The sequence below is a fragment of the Carassius gibelio genome, chromosome B20, assembly GCF_023724105.1.
Source record: "Carassius gibelio isolate Cgi1373 ecotype wild population from Czech Republic chromosome B20, carGib1.2-hapl.c, whole genome shotgun sequence".
NCBI classification, from domain to species: Eukaryota; Metazoa; Chordata; class Actinopteri; order Cypriniformes; family Cyprinidae; genus Carassius; species Carassius gibelio.
In genome coordinates, this window is record NC_068415.1 from 6,889,439 (window position 1) to 6,906,393 (window position 16,955).

The following is a 16,955-nucleotide window of genomic DNA, read 5'->3' on the forward strand; positions in this document are numbered from 1 at the left end:
GAAGTGAAAAATTCAATTCAGTATTTCTAAACTCACTCACTTTCAACTCACACATAAAGAGAGTTGCTTATGAGTTGACTCTAAAGCACTATTGGACTACTGCTGGAAAACAGTTGGAGTGCTTGACAAAAAAGGAAAATATTAAAATATTGTGCCATTTTTATTTTGTGTAAAAATCACACAGCTGCTAGTTCATTCTGCAGAGACACATCCATGCAGTTTTTGACATTTATGATCCCACAGCCATTATATAAGCAATTAAATAGAATATTTGCTGTTAGTCAGCAATTAATGCAAATGTACATGAGAGATCAAAAGGTGTGTATCATACAATATACAACATACCCCTGATACAGTAAATCAGCCTGAACAGCAGGGAGAAAAGGCTCACCTTGATTTAGCACGTGGGGGATACATTACTGTGAAAACCTGCACACCAGGAAGTAAGGCTTTAAGGAGGAGCAGAATAAAAACACGGACATCAGTCAAAACAAACTGACGAATGAAAGACATGGTGCAAGTCTATGTAACAACACAAACGTCACATTAGTTCAGACGTTACAGATACAATTCGAGTGGTTCGTCGTTTAGAGCCTTTTATACAAAATGAGATTGTGAACGACATGCAAAAATAGTGAGGAGATAAGACAAATGAAAGCCGAAGTGGAGAGAGTGCAGTCACCGTTTTAGGTCTCAGGTTCACGTACCGATGATGTCACAAGTGTTTATGATGCAGGACTGAATCAGATGATGAGGTACAGCCAACATTTGAGACTGAGAGAGGGACACCTGCCATCCCGGGGTGAAAGACTGTACAAGGTTGAATGGGTCGTTTTGTAATAACACACCACCAGAGTGTGTTAAGAGAAAAAAAAAGAAAGCAGTTTTTGATGCCATACCATAATAACTATTGTCCTCAAACACTCCCATGCACAGCAGTGCAGATGTGCTGTCCACCAGTATGGCGAGAAAGAAAAATTAAAGAGGCAGTTCATTCAAAATTAACAATTCTGTAATTTGCTCAGTAAGTTTTTTCTTTTTTCATGTGACACAAAAAGTGTTTTTGGAGAATATCCTGTTCACTCTTTTTAACATAATGAGGGCTAACAAACAAAAGGCGCATAAAAAGAACCCCATACAAAATATGCATTATATTTCTAATTATTAAAGCCATAAAACAGCTTTTACACGAGGAACAGACTGAAGTTTAAATTGTTATTCATAATTTTCTGTAAGAATTCTGTAATTCATTTTTCTGTAAGAGAAGTCCGAGTTGTCAACAAGATTAATTTGATTAGTTTGTAACTTTTCAAAGATTCAGATGATCCAGAGAGAGAGAGAAAAAAAAGAATGAATCATTCACCATCGACTGATCCAGTGCTCAAGTTTCACTCAATGATTCAGTCGCAGCAGAAGAACACTACACACAAAAAAATAAATAAAAAAAAAATAAAATAAATCTGTGTCTGTTCCTTGCAAACACCAATCATATTACAATGAAATCATTTCAATATAGCACACATTTTTGGAGTATCTTTTGAGCTTGAAATCCCCCTTCCTTGTTTACTGTCATTACTTTAAAAAGACCAGATACCAATATTATTCTTCAAAAAAAAAAAAAAAAAAATTAAGTAATATGGGTTAATAACAACATGAGGTTGAAAAAAAAAAAAAAAAAAGGATTTTTTTAAGTTTTGAGTGAACTGTCCCTTTAACAAGTGCCTGTCAGAATCAATTTTCTAAATCGTACTTTTGAAATAGTATGATCTCCCAAAAATCAGTTCTCCCCTCTGTACGACCAGTGCATGGCCTAACATGATTGTCTGAGCACACAGGGGTGCCTCGAACATGGAAGAACATGACAAGCTGCCTCAGGACTCTGGAGAACAGGAGGGGAAACGGCTCCTTCATGTTTACCAGAATTACAGCCTCCCGCCGGCCATGACATCAGGCTCTTGCCTCACACGCTAAACATAACCTGCAAAATCTGGGGTATTACACACACAACCACTCAGACTTTCTGTTTCATCAAAGTGCCATAACGGATAATGTTCCTGGACCCCATCCCTCTGTATGGCTGTGTAAGACAGAAACAGTCTGGAGGAAGCAGCGACTGTGTCTCTTCTCACACAATAAGCAGAGGAGTGGAGACGGGTGAAATGGACATCCTGCCAGAGGATCCAACAGACCACTCAAAAACAAATAACAAGAGAAAACTGGGGTAATCACGCTTTCATACACACAAACATTCAATCTGAAGCGAACACACACACACGGTTTACAAATGCGAAAAAGGTCTAAGCTGTTCCAGTTGCACTTCAAGCGAGATTCTTTCTTCAAGCAGGTCCTAAGAAGACAAAATTAGCAAAAAGACAAATTGTTACACATTTAAACAGCTTGTCTTATAAAAAAAATAATTCTGTCACATGAAAGGACATCTCACAATACCTTCAACTGCTGCTGTAATTCACTGTTGAGTCTGGCTAAAACCGTATTTGTTTCTTTGTTTCTTCTAATAGAAGCCTGGATGGCCTTCTTATCTTTACCGATAGACCTGTTTTTAAACAGAACAGGAAGAGGAAGCATGCTTTAGGGTACAAGCAAACACTGTGAACATCGCTGGCCAAGCCTTTCAACAAAAACTCCAGTACATATATAGGGGAAAAAATACACTACGGTATATTGCATTTTATTAATGGTCATCTATATGTATTCATATTTATTTATAATTTTCAATATACAGTAATAAAACTGTATTCAAAATAAATGTATTGACATTTTTTTATTGCTTAATTGTGAAACTAATGCAAGAATCAATAGGAAAATAAGTAAAATAAATCAAATTTTCCATATCCTCTCCTGGTGGAGTGACTTGACGATCTTACCGTGGAATTGAGGGTTGGGTTGCTAGAACAGTGGCTATGACGTTAGACTTTTGCGGAAGGTCCTCCACATCTGGTCTGAGCTCATCTTCGGATTTCAGTCTTCGACGTACGGGTTTAGGGGGTGGGGCCAATGGAGTGGATACTTTGGCCTGTCAAAAACATAAACTAAATGATTATAATGCTGAAGTAATATGCAATATGAAGATTGATCGTTAGATAATGGCTTACAGAATTGACAGTGGTTGCATTTCGGTCCTCTGACTGAATGTCGGTCTTTGCTGTTCTCATTGTCCCGGTGGTTTCTGCACATCTTTCTGCCTGTATATATACAAATGCATTATATATAGACAGCAGTTCAATAGTTTAGGGTCAGTGAGTCTTTTTTTGAAGGAAGGAAGGAAGAAAGGAAGGAAGGAAGGAATCTAAACTTTTGAAGGGTAGTGTCTACACATTTCTTTATAGGATATGTAACATTTACTTATTTAAAACATGCTAAAGTTTTTTTTAAACAATTCATTTGTGCATATTTGTTGCATCACTAAAAAGGGTCGTCATCGTAAATAAATGGCTCCATTTGTACCTGTCCACTGTCAGATGGTTTCTCTCCATCATCTGCCGGCTGGTCGACGGCAAAAGCCTGGAACTGGCTGAAGTCAGCAAAGTTGGGCTGTTCTGGCATCTGCTGGGGTGACGTGCTGGTATGTGCTGGAAGACCATCTCCCTCTACCGAACGGTGACCATGAGGAACTGATGTCTGGGGATTTGAACATTACATATCGAATGACTCTTCTAAAGAAAGTGTAATAGTGATCTAATTATCTGAAAGCAGTTTATACAGAATCGCTAACTACTGGGCTATACCTGTGTGGGCAGTGGTCTGGGAGGCACTGCTGGGGGAAAGGCAACTACACCCGGCTGCTGCGGACCTAATGGAGAAGTGAATACAAAATAGAACTTCAGCTTTTCCTAACCACACCCCAACAAAACATGAAGCTATGAGTAACCGTATAACAGTTTGTGTGCATGCATACCTGCAGGGACAGCAGCAAAGTTTCTGTTCATGTCTAGAGAGGAGGACCGTGAGTGAGTGGTGTGGGGGCGGGGTGGAGGCGGGGGTGGAGCCACAACCTTCAGTCCTTCCGGAGAGGTGCCAGAGTGAGACCTGTAATAGCCAAGCTGTAAATACGTTTCGACTGGAAATGTCACACCATGTTCTAACCCAGCGTTTCCCAATCCCAGTCCTCGCGCCTCATCACTCTGCATATTTCGTATGTATCCCTTATCACGGAGGACTTAGGACTTCTGTTCTATTCAAGGACTGTGATTGGAAACCGCTGTTCTAACCAAGAATGGAATGGAAAAATGGAATCTAAGGGGCTGTCTACACGACAACATTTTCAGCCAAAAATGGGACACTTTTTATGCGTTTTGCCTGTTCGTTTACACAACAACGGCGTTTAGGAAACCGAAAACACATTTTTGAAAATGGGTTTCAAAGTGCAAGATTTTGAAAATGCCACCATTATCGTTTGTGTGTAAGCACCCAATGCTGTATCTTTGAAAACGGTGATGTCATGTGCGTGCGTAGTATGTGTTAGGTATGTAGACATGCGCAGTACATGACGATTTTAAAGGCAAGCGCGAACAAACATACACAACAATGGTGGGAGTACGTTACTATTGTTGCAGCTCAAGAGTTTGCTAACACTTCTTCCGCAAAGTGTGTATTTAACTCACCAATATTACAATCAACAGCTCAATACAACATATAATCGTCACTTCCCCACAGGTACTGTTTATAATTTTCACAGATATGTGTAAACGTGATCGTTTTGAAAACGTTGTCGTGTATACATGAAACTTTGTAAAAACGCATGTGTCGCGGCACTCCATAAAATGTTCACGGAAAGGAAAGGATGACAATGCACATTCTGTTTGTTTGCTTTATTTTATTTTTATTTTGAGTGTGCATAAATAAAAGTAAAAATGTTTGCAGATTATATCTTACTTCAAAAAGTGTTAGTTTTTTAAGTGTTGATCGAGCTGTCACCTCACAAAATATAAATAACAGTTTAACGTTCAAATACATTGCTTATATGGAAACATTTGGATTTGTGCCAAATGAGATTTGAGCAATAACCTCCAAATCTAGCCAAACCCTCACTCGCTCTGTCCTCGTATGCACGCATGCACGCACTGCCATGATCTAATGCATTGTAAATGCCGAATTTTTAAAAACAAATAGGCCTACCGGGATGCAAAAATTCAAAATCGGACATTTTCCGGAGCAGGATCAAACTAAGTACTGGTCATTATACTCAGATAAAAATGTTCCATGTGAGTAACAGTTTGTTCGCAGCAGCGCAGATGGAAGCGGTTCTCTGACTGCGCAGCACAGCCACAGTTATGTTTTGAGATCATTTTATTTTAAATTCCATAATGCATCACCACAATAGACGCATTTTGCAGCATTAAGGTTAAAAATCGATTCATGGATTGTTAACTTAAACAATGATCGATCATGGAAATGATCGAAAATTTACATCCCTAGTTGATACAACAACAAAAACACAAAGAATAACAAAGATCAAAGTCTGCTGCAAGATGATAAGTACCTTTGTCTGTTCACAGCACTGGAAATGGGCTCTTGATCAGATGTAAATGAATCTGAACTGCTATAGCCATCTCCTATAAGAAGGAAGGGTAATGGCTCTGAATGAATTATGGGAGAAGATTTCCTGTCAGTCAATTAAATGTTTGAATATCCCAGATGTACTTACCAACAGTGGTACCAGGAAACTTAATAGTTGCTGCTAACTTGGTCTCATCAGAAAGTTCTGGTGGTTTCACAATTAACGGACTTGTTGGATGTGTGTGATCTATAAAACCAAGAGTAAATAATTCAGTTTGTTTAAAATCTAATTATTACATCCATCAATTTTGTAATTACACAACAGTTAAAAAGTTTTTTTTAAGAGATATTTTTTTAAATAATTGTGGCAAGGATGCATTGAATTATTCAAGTGACAGTAAGATGAGTTACGTAATCAGATTACTTTTTTCAAGTAACTAGTAAAGCATTACTTTTTAATTTTCAAAAGAATATCGGAGTTAATTTTTCAAAATAGTAACATCAGTTACCCCCCCCCCCCCCCCCCATTTATTGATTGAAAGCTCTCCTGTCCCCATGTTGAGAGAAATTGGGAGTAAAATGTTACTTTAGTTCTAGAATAAATTAGAACATGCATTAATTAATCTCACTCACACCCAAAAAAAAAAAAAGTTTAGTTTTCCTCAATTAATAAACACAAATAAAGGCAACTCAGAATATGACTCAAAGCTGTAGTAATTAAATATGTTAAATAATACAATATCCTTTATGTATTTAATCCCATTTTATTAAGCAATTTGCTGCTGAGGTTCGATGGTCCAATACAACCATACTAATAAGATAAACTAACATTTGTTGTTCTTTTTTATCACTGAAGTGTGTTGAACTTTCTTCTTCTGCTTTCTACTGTACAGAAGTGAATTCACATTTCCTTTAGCCTGAGGCTTTTGGTGTGAAAGGGCTTTTACATTTGCCAAAAGTATAACTTTTTATATTAAAAGCAAACAAGCAAGCCAAGCCCAGATTTAAAAAGTAATGCAAAAGTAACAATGCATTACTTTAAATAAAAAGTAACTAAGTAACGCAATTAGTTTTTAGGAAGTAATGCAATATTGTAATGCATTACTTTTAAAAGTAACTTCCCCAACACTGATGGTAATAATATCATAATATTCCACAATAGTACAGTTTTACAGAATTTTTGATTAAATTAAGCCTAGATTAACATAAGAGGTGCTTCTTTCAAAAACATTTACAAAATCTTACATAGCCCAGACTTTTAAATGATAGTGTATGTTAATGATGGATTGTGAAAGAAAAAAAAAAAAAAAAGAGTCCTACAAGAGATTTCTAGACTGAAAATTATATGTCCTTTTAAACAACTAGGATTTTAATTTTCTGAGAGCAAAATAAAACACATTGGCGTTTCTGCACATTTTACTGTAATAATACGCTATAAAAAAAGTGTTCTGATCAATTAAGCCTAAAACTAATTAGTCTCTGTGATATATGGCCTTTGATCCATTCTTCAATGCAGGTCATTTTAGGATGAAAAATCACTAAATAATAAAATAAATCTATACCCCTTACCTCAAATATGAGCAATAATGATTAAGATGGAGAATATAATAAAAAATAACAAAATCAAGAGAATTCAGTCAAAAATTGAGTTTGCACAGTAAATGCACATAAACGGACGCACCGCTTCCAGTTCTCTTGAGCTCCATCTCTTGCATGTGGATCTTGCTGGGTGTCATACGAATGGCCACAGGGTGGACTATTGCTGTATCCTACAATGAAACAAGCCGATCAACCGCTGCTGTCTCACAACTACAACTGTGTACCTAATGAAAATTTATCATCTCAGTCACAAAAAGAAAAAAGTTAAGATCCTGACACTGAGTAACTAAACCAACATTTTATCACAACACCGTCAAAGGACAGCAGAGTCATCACTTGGATTACATGATTCAGTATGAGAGAAAGAGCATGAAAGAATTACCGGTAAGCTCAGCAAGCAAAAGAAAGACTAAATGAATAATTTGATGATGGCACTGTGGCTGTGAATTTATCCCGAGGACATGCGCTCTCAGAGAGAATTTAAACAGTACTGGGTTAATGAATATCATTAATCATGAAAGAGCATTGAGTGATTGACTTACAGGGTCAGCTGGTGCAATGTTAGAATCAAATTGGGTCAGAGTTTGTGAGCTTGAGGAGCGTTCGCTAAAAGTCTCCCACTGCTGGAGAGACAAAGCAGAGACATGTCAACAAGGTGGAGCAACTCCACTCCTCACACAAGCAAATAATACAACAAGTGTCCTTTTCCGCCCTCTGACTGTTAGGAGAAACCCGTGATTTGTCTTGCATTGTACTGTTGCATACTCTGTGGTGTACACAGAGGACCAATTGTCTTCCTAATGACCTTATTGGCTGAGAGGTGGAATGCCACATTTTATTTCTCTATTATGAGGATCAGCTTAGAAGAAACAGGCTGTAGTCATCACAAGAGAAACCCCAATAATAAGATCTTGTAGATTAAAACGTACTGACCTGGGCTGTGCTTCCCTAAATCATCATAAGCCTGAGTTGATCATTGCTCCATTGGTGACAATTGTTCTACGAACAACTTAAGCTTACAAAGCTTTTGGGAAACACAGCCCTGTTTAATGATAAAGTGTGTAAATTTGTATTCAATTAAAACTACAAAAAGAATGACTTTTTGAACAGTCTTCCCATCTCCCTCTGTCATTGGTCAACAAAAGAGATATTGCTTGCCTAACCTCCACTGCCATTGGTTGAGCCAATATTGCTATGTCAGACAGGGATGCTCTAACAAATATTTTGCAAAAAAAAAAAAAAAGATCTAACTTAAAGTTACTTGGTACCTATTAAGCTGGTATAGGAGAAAGCATTTAATATTCAAATAAAAAAATAATTTTCAAATTGAACTGAAATCAAACATGAAATCATAATGGACCCTTTTTGCGATCTTAAATGTCTCCAGCCCTGTTTTGCAATTTTGCAATTATTAACAATTATTCTGTAGTTAAATGTTTGGAAGCCAATTTCCACTATTTAAGTGAAAAAAATCATGCTTTGGTAAATCATGATTTTGAAATAAAAATTTGAAACCATGACACAGAGTCATAATCATGACATAAAATTGACTTGAAATCATAATTCTGACTTATGTCATAATTATGACATAGTATCTCATCATTTTGATATGTATTGATATGATTGTCATAATTATTTAGCAAGTATGATTTGTGGCAGACATGGAATATCATAGAAACGTGTTACTTTTCATCATATTTTATTTTAAAATGTGTAAAATGTTTTCTGGCTTCAGGTTGACCTAACCTTTAAAAATAATGTCAACCAATAAAATTATAGCTGACTGTGCTGTATAAAACACACATGATCCAATCAAATCATGGCATTTTGTTTTGTTCCAAATGAGTATTCCATTAAAATAATTCCAGGAGGTTAATCTAAGACTTAAAACCCTCAGGTCAGCAGTTTTGACTTAAAGCTGCCACATTCCCAACACAACAGTGAAGAATTAACTGTCACAGCAATTCTCACGAGTGTTACATGTCTGGAGATCAAAGTGTGCTTCGCTGGCACCACTTTCTCCTGGCCAGAAGTGTATTAGTTTTATTTACCATAAAGAAAGGTAGACAGAACTAGAAAAACGAGTGAAAGAGGTAGGGTACATTGAGAACATCAGAGTCCAAACCTCATTGCTTTGATTGAGCTCAGGCCAGTTCTGGTTCAGGGAAGGCATGGAAGGAGACTTATTTGGAGTGACCTCCACAGGGGAAGCAGAAAAGCCCACCTCAGGAGCAGGTTCTGGAACTCCTGAAACATACAGACAGACAGACGATAAAGAACTTATGCAGACACCTGAACATCATTCAGCATGAATGTGAAATCAGCAGAATAGTATTGCATCTAAAGGTCATAGACATCATAAAACTTCACAAGGACTCTCAGGGTCCCAAGGGCATATTCTATGTTCCATTTTAATATGCGAAAACTGTTGCTAAGATACAGGCTCACTTCCTACAAAGCTGTTATTAGAATATTGTAATTAGAAGCCAGTTCATTCGCTTTCTACAATTAAACTAAAATGCCGAGGAGTAACAATGTCACAACCAACTGGAACATTTTTTTGACTTTATATGTACTTATGAGGACAGAGATTTAAAAACAAATCAGTTTATTGCAACCCAGAACATTAGCTAGTTAGGACAAAAACTTAAGATTGAAAGACATTTAGCATTTTTACTATTGTATGGAGCCTGGTTATAAGAAAATGTTAAAAACTGTTTAAAATGTGCCTATGGAAAATAACACAAAGAATATGAAAATCCCCAAAATAAGAGAACAACTGTTCAAAAAGTTGGGGTTGATAAAAATTTTTTATGTTTTTGAAAGAAGTGTCTTATGTTCACCAAGGCTGTATTAATTTGATCATAAATATCAATATTATTACAATTTAAAAAGAACTTTTCTATTTTAATACATTTTAAAAAGTAATTTATTCCTTTGATGGCAAAGCTGAATTTCCATATTTATTAATGTTCATTATTCATATTGATAACAGTGCTGTTTAATGTGTTTGTTGTCTTTTTAATGGATAGCAAGTTTTAAAAAAACAGCACTTGTTTGAAATAGATTTTTTAGTAACAAAAAAAGTATTTACTGTCAGTTTACTGTCAGTTAATTTATTGTGCCCTTGCTGAGCAACAATACTTATTTATTTAAAAAAAAGAGCCCCCAAAATTTTGAATAGTATTGTCCAAATGTGCATGTGTCCAAATAGAACATCAACAAGTAGCCACAAAAAATTACTATAATTACACTACAGAAGTATTATTTCATATAGCTCTGTGTATTAGGCAATGTCACTTTGCACACATCATATTCAGAAAAGGTTTTAAGAAAGCTCTCTGTCCGCAGAACGCTCAGAAATAACTGAGCTGCATATTTCCCAGTTTGAAGCTCTGGTTGGAGTGAGGCTTTTCTGCTTACCTGCTGAGTCATCCAAGTCAATAAGCTTTGGCATTAGGCTCTCAGGGAGCTTTTCAGGAAGGTCATAACCATTTTTCCTAGCGACCACAAGATGAAACGCAGCACAGAACTCATCCAGGGTCAGTGCACCATCTTTATCAAAATCTGATAGTTCCCTGCAAGGTAAAGCAGGTCAGTCAATACAGATAACATGATTATTTAAGACACAAATTAAAAAAAAAAAAAAAGACAGGGACAAATTCCTTTATTTTATTTTTTTAAAGGCAGGGCATTAACAAATAGAATGCAAATGGCTAAGATTATCAACTAATGCTGTTAAGGAGTGGCAACATATGCATGAGTTCTTGGTTACACCTCTATTTCAGACGATCTACACTAAAGTCATCCAAAATGAACAAAGAGAGACAGTGTAACTCATGTAAAACTACTTACCAAATGTGAGACAGTTCTAAAATAGGCAGTTTCGACTTTGTAAAGAATTCCTTTGCGGCTGAGCCTGAACAATAGAGAATGGATAAGTTTTCAGGCTGGTAAATTCGAAACAGAAAACAGCATAAAGGCAATAACTGTTCAAAACTAGCTCTCACTAACCAGGGATTAAACCAGTGAGATCAGCCTGAATGGTCTTAAACTGGTTTATGTAATACTGTCTTTGCTCATCAGTGATTTTCCAGGGGTCATCATAACCGCTGGTCTGTCTTTGGATTTCATTTGTGATCATTGCAGATAGCACAGTTCGTACTGTTGTGCTGTCCGGCTGGAAAAGGATGGAAAAAATAAGAATTAGATATTGTAATACACTTATATTATGTACACTACTGTTCAAAAGTTTGGAGTTTGTAATATTATCTGTAAAAAAAAAAAATTCTTCATTTTTTGAAATCATTACAATAATTTTTTATTTTATTTATTCATGTGATGGCAAAGCTGAGTCTTCAGTCTTCAGTGTCACATGATCCTTCAGAAATCATTCTAATATGCTCAAGAAACATTTGGTGTTCAAGAAACATTTCTTACTAATATCAAGGTTGAAAACAGTGCTTAATTTTAAATCTGAAGATTTTAACTGTGTTTTTTAAACAGCTTAAACAACATAAAAAAAAAACGGCTTAACTACTTTGTTTTCGAATTTCTTGTATGACCGGTAATTCTCTGAACATGCAATCATTTGGGCTTGGCAAATACTTAATAAAGTCTGCTTTTGTGAACACAAAAGTAAACATCTGTTCTGCCACAGAAGCCTTGGTTACAGCAGGCCAGTGGTGACAGATTATGTTGTATACATAACAAATGTATACATGGAGGCCCACATTGCATTACCTGAGCTGAGGGGGGATGCATTGGAAGTGTGCTGGAGGGGGGCGTGTCTGTAAAACTGACCCAACTTTCCTGGACAGGAGGGGGTGAATGGGCGGACCACATCCCTTCACCTGTAACTGGTCCTTAGGCAAGACACAGAAAAAGAGAGAAAGGAAAGAAAGAGAAACAGACAGCAGTTAAAAAAAAGGATAAGAATTAATCAATTTAAGAAACTACACATCTTTTAGGAACAATCCAGTAAATCATGTGGCATTTAATATCAAACATCTAAGTATAACTGATCTTTAAGTTAGAATTGCCAACTTTATAATCACTTTAAGAAATAATTACTACATTAAATATTGCATTATAATACTTTAAAAAATTATATAATGTAATAATATATTATTTTTTATATATGACTGCATTATTAAATATTGAGTACCTGGCTGTGCTTCTCTAAAAGGTGGCCAAACAACTCCTGGCACTGAGGGCTGTCTGTCCACGTTTCCACCGCTAGCCTGGCGTTTGTGCTTCCTCCAGGCATGGGGCGAAGTGGGAGGGGACTGGTGCGGTGACACTACAGGAGATGTGGTGTCCGGCTGGAGCCAGAGATAAACAAAATGAATTACTTAGTAACTCTACAGACTTGCAGCCAAACAGATGGCCTTGGAATAGCAGAGATACATGCTGAAGTAAACAAATAGTCATTTTACAGATGCAAAACAGTACACTTAATACAGAGACTCTATGAAGCATCTTGGAGTTAACTGCCTTGGCACAAAGAGTTCATGGAAGTCTCTTCAGTTATCAGATCACTATCACACCACACCCAAGTGATAACAAATAACCCTTTAATAACAATAATAATTTTTAGTTCTGTGAAAGACTAAAAACTAAAATCATGAAAAAAAAAAAAGAAAATACAATATAAAATATTATTAAACTTATACCTGTGGCTCTACAGTGGGTACACATGGCTGAATCATCTCATGCGCTGACACTTTTTTGGCTTGCACCCGGCCTGGAGGTCTGGGGAGGTAGGGTCCCTGGTTATCGGTGTCTGTGTACATGACTGTGTGCCTCGTCTCCTGCTCGTTCTTGCCCATCACAAAGCGAGGGAGGGGCAGATCCCTGACTGCAAACACAACTCCACATTAGACTTCTGCATTCAGAGACAGATTTAATACACAACTACCGTCAACAAACTGAAACTTAATCGAAAACTTTCATTACTAATATTAAAATCAATGGAACTGAAATCAATAGAAACCTAGTTTATCCAAAGCCTACATAAACTTCAGGGTACTGTCAGCAAGCTCCTGTTGACTGTGTCTTCATGTTCTTGCAGTGTTTTCGAGGCCATGAACCGGGTCTTATTTCCTGCTTATTTATACCACTGTCAATTTCTCATTCTTTTACAAGGCCTTGTGTCTGACTTCCCAAAATTCATGTAGTGCTTTTGCACAGGGCTTCCTGTCAGGGACTGGGTTTATATAGAGAACAGCCATGATAGTCAAAAAAACAAGCAAGAGCATTTGCATTTGACTTAAAGGCACAAACAAACATTTCACAGAAATATACAAATACAACAGAAAGGGAAAAAAAAGCTATTTAAATGTAAAACATACTATTCAAGGACTAAAACCTAAACGCCAGTATTAAAAATGGCTCGTGTTTGAAATATACACATTCAGTCCTTTTCATCAAAGAGGCAGTAAGATTATCCTCTAATTCTTGTTATGTAATGGACTGCAACTGCCATGTAAAATGAGCATCTACAAAATTACAAGGCTGTGATGCTTCACATTAGAAGAGCATATTGATTTGGTGCATACGGTACACACATGCAGAAACAGCTATAAAAGGGTTTAAGAAGGTTTGTTGCTACCCACCACTGTTCAGGCTCTCCACGCGCAGGGGCAGTCCAGACTGGGCCAGTGCAATGAGCTTCAGTGCAATGTAGAACTGACTCCGACCGAAATGACCCAGGCGCGTAGCCCCACAAAGTTCAATAATCTAGAACAATGGAAACAGAACTATCAATGAGATAAACTTAGAACACAAAAGCGAACTTATACTATCATGACCAGAAGTGAGTATAGGTTAATAAAGTTACAGCCTGTTTAAACTAACAAACATACAAACAAACAAAAAGGTGCACACACACACACACAATAAACAGCACTAAGCTGGATTTGAGATAACTGAAAGAAAATTTAATGAACAGTGAAACAGTCTGCCAATTATTTGATCTCAAACTAGGTTTTTTTTATCAGCTAAAAGGAAAAATTTTCCCTCTCTAATTGATATGAATTAAAATGAAGTAAAATTAGAATTAATACAATAATAAATAAATGTATATACACACACACATACATAAAAACATAAGCTTAAAACATTCAGAAAAGTCAACTCAGCAAGAAAAAATTATTAAAGAACTTATTTTTAATTAATTGTAAAAAGTAATGTATTCCTTTAACAACAAAGCTGATTATTTAGAAGCCATCCCCTCAGTGTCACAGGATCCTAAAGAAAACATTTGTAATTTGGAGCTCAATTTCTTTCCACTATTATTAAGTTGAAAACATTTGTGCTGTGCAATATTGTGTGGAATCAGTGATACATTACAGGATTCTTTGATAAAAAGAACAGAAGCTGTTTGAAATAGCTTTTTGACATAAGTGTATGTAAATACAATACTATGGTGTGTTACACAGATTATGTTACAGGCCAGGCACAAAATGCAACACTTCTTTTTTTTTGTACAGTATGTAACAATGGGTCTCTTCGCCATGGGTCCCTAGAATTAGGCAACACTGTGGTCAATTGCAAATATAATGGCAGTATACATTACAACTCAATTCAACAGGAAAACTAAAAATATGTAATATACATAGCTGCTAATTAGCCTGGTAAAACATTCAAAATCCATTAGTTAAGAAACAACACATATAAAACTTTGATATTTCACACATTTAAACCTTAAATGAAATGCCACTGATGACACCTGTCAATTACTTCAGTATTAAAGCTCAATATGTTGCTCAAACAAGATCAACACAACACAAAGACCCAGTTGTCACTAGCAACACATGGACACACCCCTTCACTAAACTCTGGCCACAAACCTAGAAGCAGATAAGGCTATGAAGACCACAATTTTTTTTTTTTTTACATGTTATACTCTAACAGTGCAGAGTTGTAGCAACAGATGAGTGTTAATCAGCACCAATCATAAACGAAGAAACCAACACCACTCTATGGCACTTCAAAAACCAGCAACTTCCAAAAACGATGCTTGACAGTTACAAAAATAGCAAATCAAACATTATCATTAAGTTATAATTAGTTGAATATATAGTTAATACATTAAACAGATTGTTTTGACTGATTCCAAAAATAAAGGGTCACACATTGTGAATACATCAAAAACCTTCTTCCTTGCATTAATGCTTTGATAAGTCATTTAAGTCTTAAGATAAGTCTTTGGATAAAAGCGTCTGCTAAATGAATAAATGTAAATGACTAAATGTAAATAAGTGAGAAAATCAAGTTTCAAGAGTCATCAACTGCATGGATCTTGTGACAAAAACAACAAATGACTATTTATGCTGATATTTAAGAGGAAGCAGGCGCAACTAATAATTCTACAGACTTGCACAACACAGGAAACAAAGTTTAACCCTGAGGATGCATCACCCTTCATCGGTGCAACAATGAGATTCAATAATCAGATCGGTCTAAACACTCTTGGCATCGCCCAAATGATCCATTAGAGCTATTACCATGTCTGAAACGATTAACTCGAGCCTTCAGTTCAACTCACCGAAGTGTATAATCATAAAAACACAGATCTGCTGACTAATCCAAACATTACTGAATCGGATGCATACTGTACCTGATGGACCACTTCGTTTGAAAGCTGGGCCGCCCGAAAGAGGTCCCGAACTTTGCCATTGGAGGCCACTTTCTTGGTGTTATCCACATCACACGAGAGGAAGAGTTCAGAGTAATATTTCTGCTCGAAATCGCTCAGTATTAAACTCTCCATCGTGGCATCAAACCCGCAGCGGTGGCTTCACCTTATCAGGCCAGTGTCGTGCCTTTCGGTGTATGTGTAAGACAAGAAACTAGCAAAACACAAGTAAGATCCTTCTATGAAATGGACAGACCCGAAAGAGCGTTTTTCGGGGCGCGTGTTGTTGTTTTATGTACCGTTAGTCGCTGTCTGTGCTCTTGTCTTTTGGCCCTCGCAAAGTCAAGCAAACTAATAGAGCCTGGGACGTCAGAATTCAGCTGCAACAGCGTCGATACTGGGTACCGCCGTCGGGTTGGCTCTTTAAGAGGAGGATATGGCCGTCGGTGGAGCGGTGGAGCTCGTGTAGCCGCGGAGCGATGTTAGGAATAAAGTTTCTGGCTCTTTGAACTGCTTCTCTCTGCAGACAGCGCCGCCATTCCTGGACCCCGTGACGTCATGGCCCAGGCGGAGGACCCGGATGGAAGTGTGGCGTCACAGATGTGCCGTCAGCTGGCGTGTTTGTAAAATCTGCTGTTTCATACACGTAAAAGCAAATTTAGCTCATCTAATCCGTGTTTTAGTAAATAGAGAATTCGTTTTGTTTATTGGCTCTCTGAAATATATTGGTAATAAAAAAATTAATCTTCTTTTACATTGAATTGAAAAAGCGATGTATTATTTTCTATTTATTTCATTATATAAATTATTTAATTATATTATTTTTTCATTACTATTGCTTAGATTGCGCCAAAATTTACTTTGGTATGAAAGCGTTTATCTGTATACTATATTTTATTCTGTATCAGATGCTTGAAATTGTAATACCATACCTTAATTTTAATTTCAATTTAAGATATACTAATTATATATAAAGTTTCTTGTCACTGTTAAAGAAAACTTACTTGCTTCAACGTCTCAGATATTATTGGATCAAAAGACTCAAAATTTACTTACTTGTTGAACCACTAAATGATTGATATATTTAACTCTTCTTTATTCATTCTGCGTAATGATTTTTTAACTGTTTCAGTTTGAATGAACTGCTGAGTTAGCAGCGCCTGCAACACCTGTCTCCCAGTGGGAGGGGCTATCTAGA

The 16,955-nt window shown here is 36.6% G+C and overlaps 1 protein-coding gene across 4 annotated transcripts; it reads right to left on the bottom strand.

Annotated features, from left to right (window-relative positions):
- Nucleotides 1-141: 141 nt before the first annotated feature.
- Nucleotides 142-16,390, bottom strand: reps1 (RALBP1 associated Eps domain containing 1). 4 transcript variants are annotated; one of them, XM_052586218.1, is made up of 21 exons: nt 16,057-16,351; nt 15,740-15,971; nt 13,734-13,857; nt 12,792-12,976; nt 12,284-12,440; nt 11,860-11,981; nt 11,131-11,296; nt 10,972-11,035; nt 10,540-10,694; nt 9,242-9,363; nt 7,659-7,739; nt 7,199-7,286; nt 5,666-5,764; nt 5,501-5,573; nt 3,917-4,047; nt 3,747-3,811; nt 3,466-3,639; nt 3,114-3,203; nt 2,886-3,034; nt 2,449-2,554; nt 142-2,347 (listed from the first exon to the last, which is right to left on the bottom strand). In XM_052586218.1, the coding sequence occupies exons 2-21, from the start codon at nt 15,890-15,892 to the stop codon at nt 2,279-2,281; spliced, it is 2,373 nt and encodes a 790-aa protein (XP_052442178.1). In that variant the 5' UTR covers nt 15,893-15,971; nt 16,057-16,351; the 3' UTR covers nt 142-2,278. The 4 variants fall into 4 exon arrangements, with proteins under 4 accessions (XP_052442178.1, XP_052442179.1, XP_052442180.1 ...); XM_052586219.1 differs by having other exon boundaries at nt 15,740-16,390; XM_052586220.1 differs by having other exon boundaries at nt 11,920-11,981; nt 15,740-16,351.
- Nucleotides 16,391-16,955: the final 565 nt, after the last annotated feature.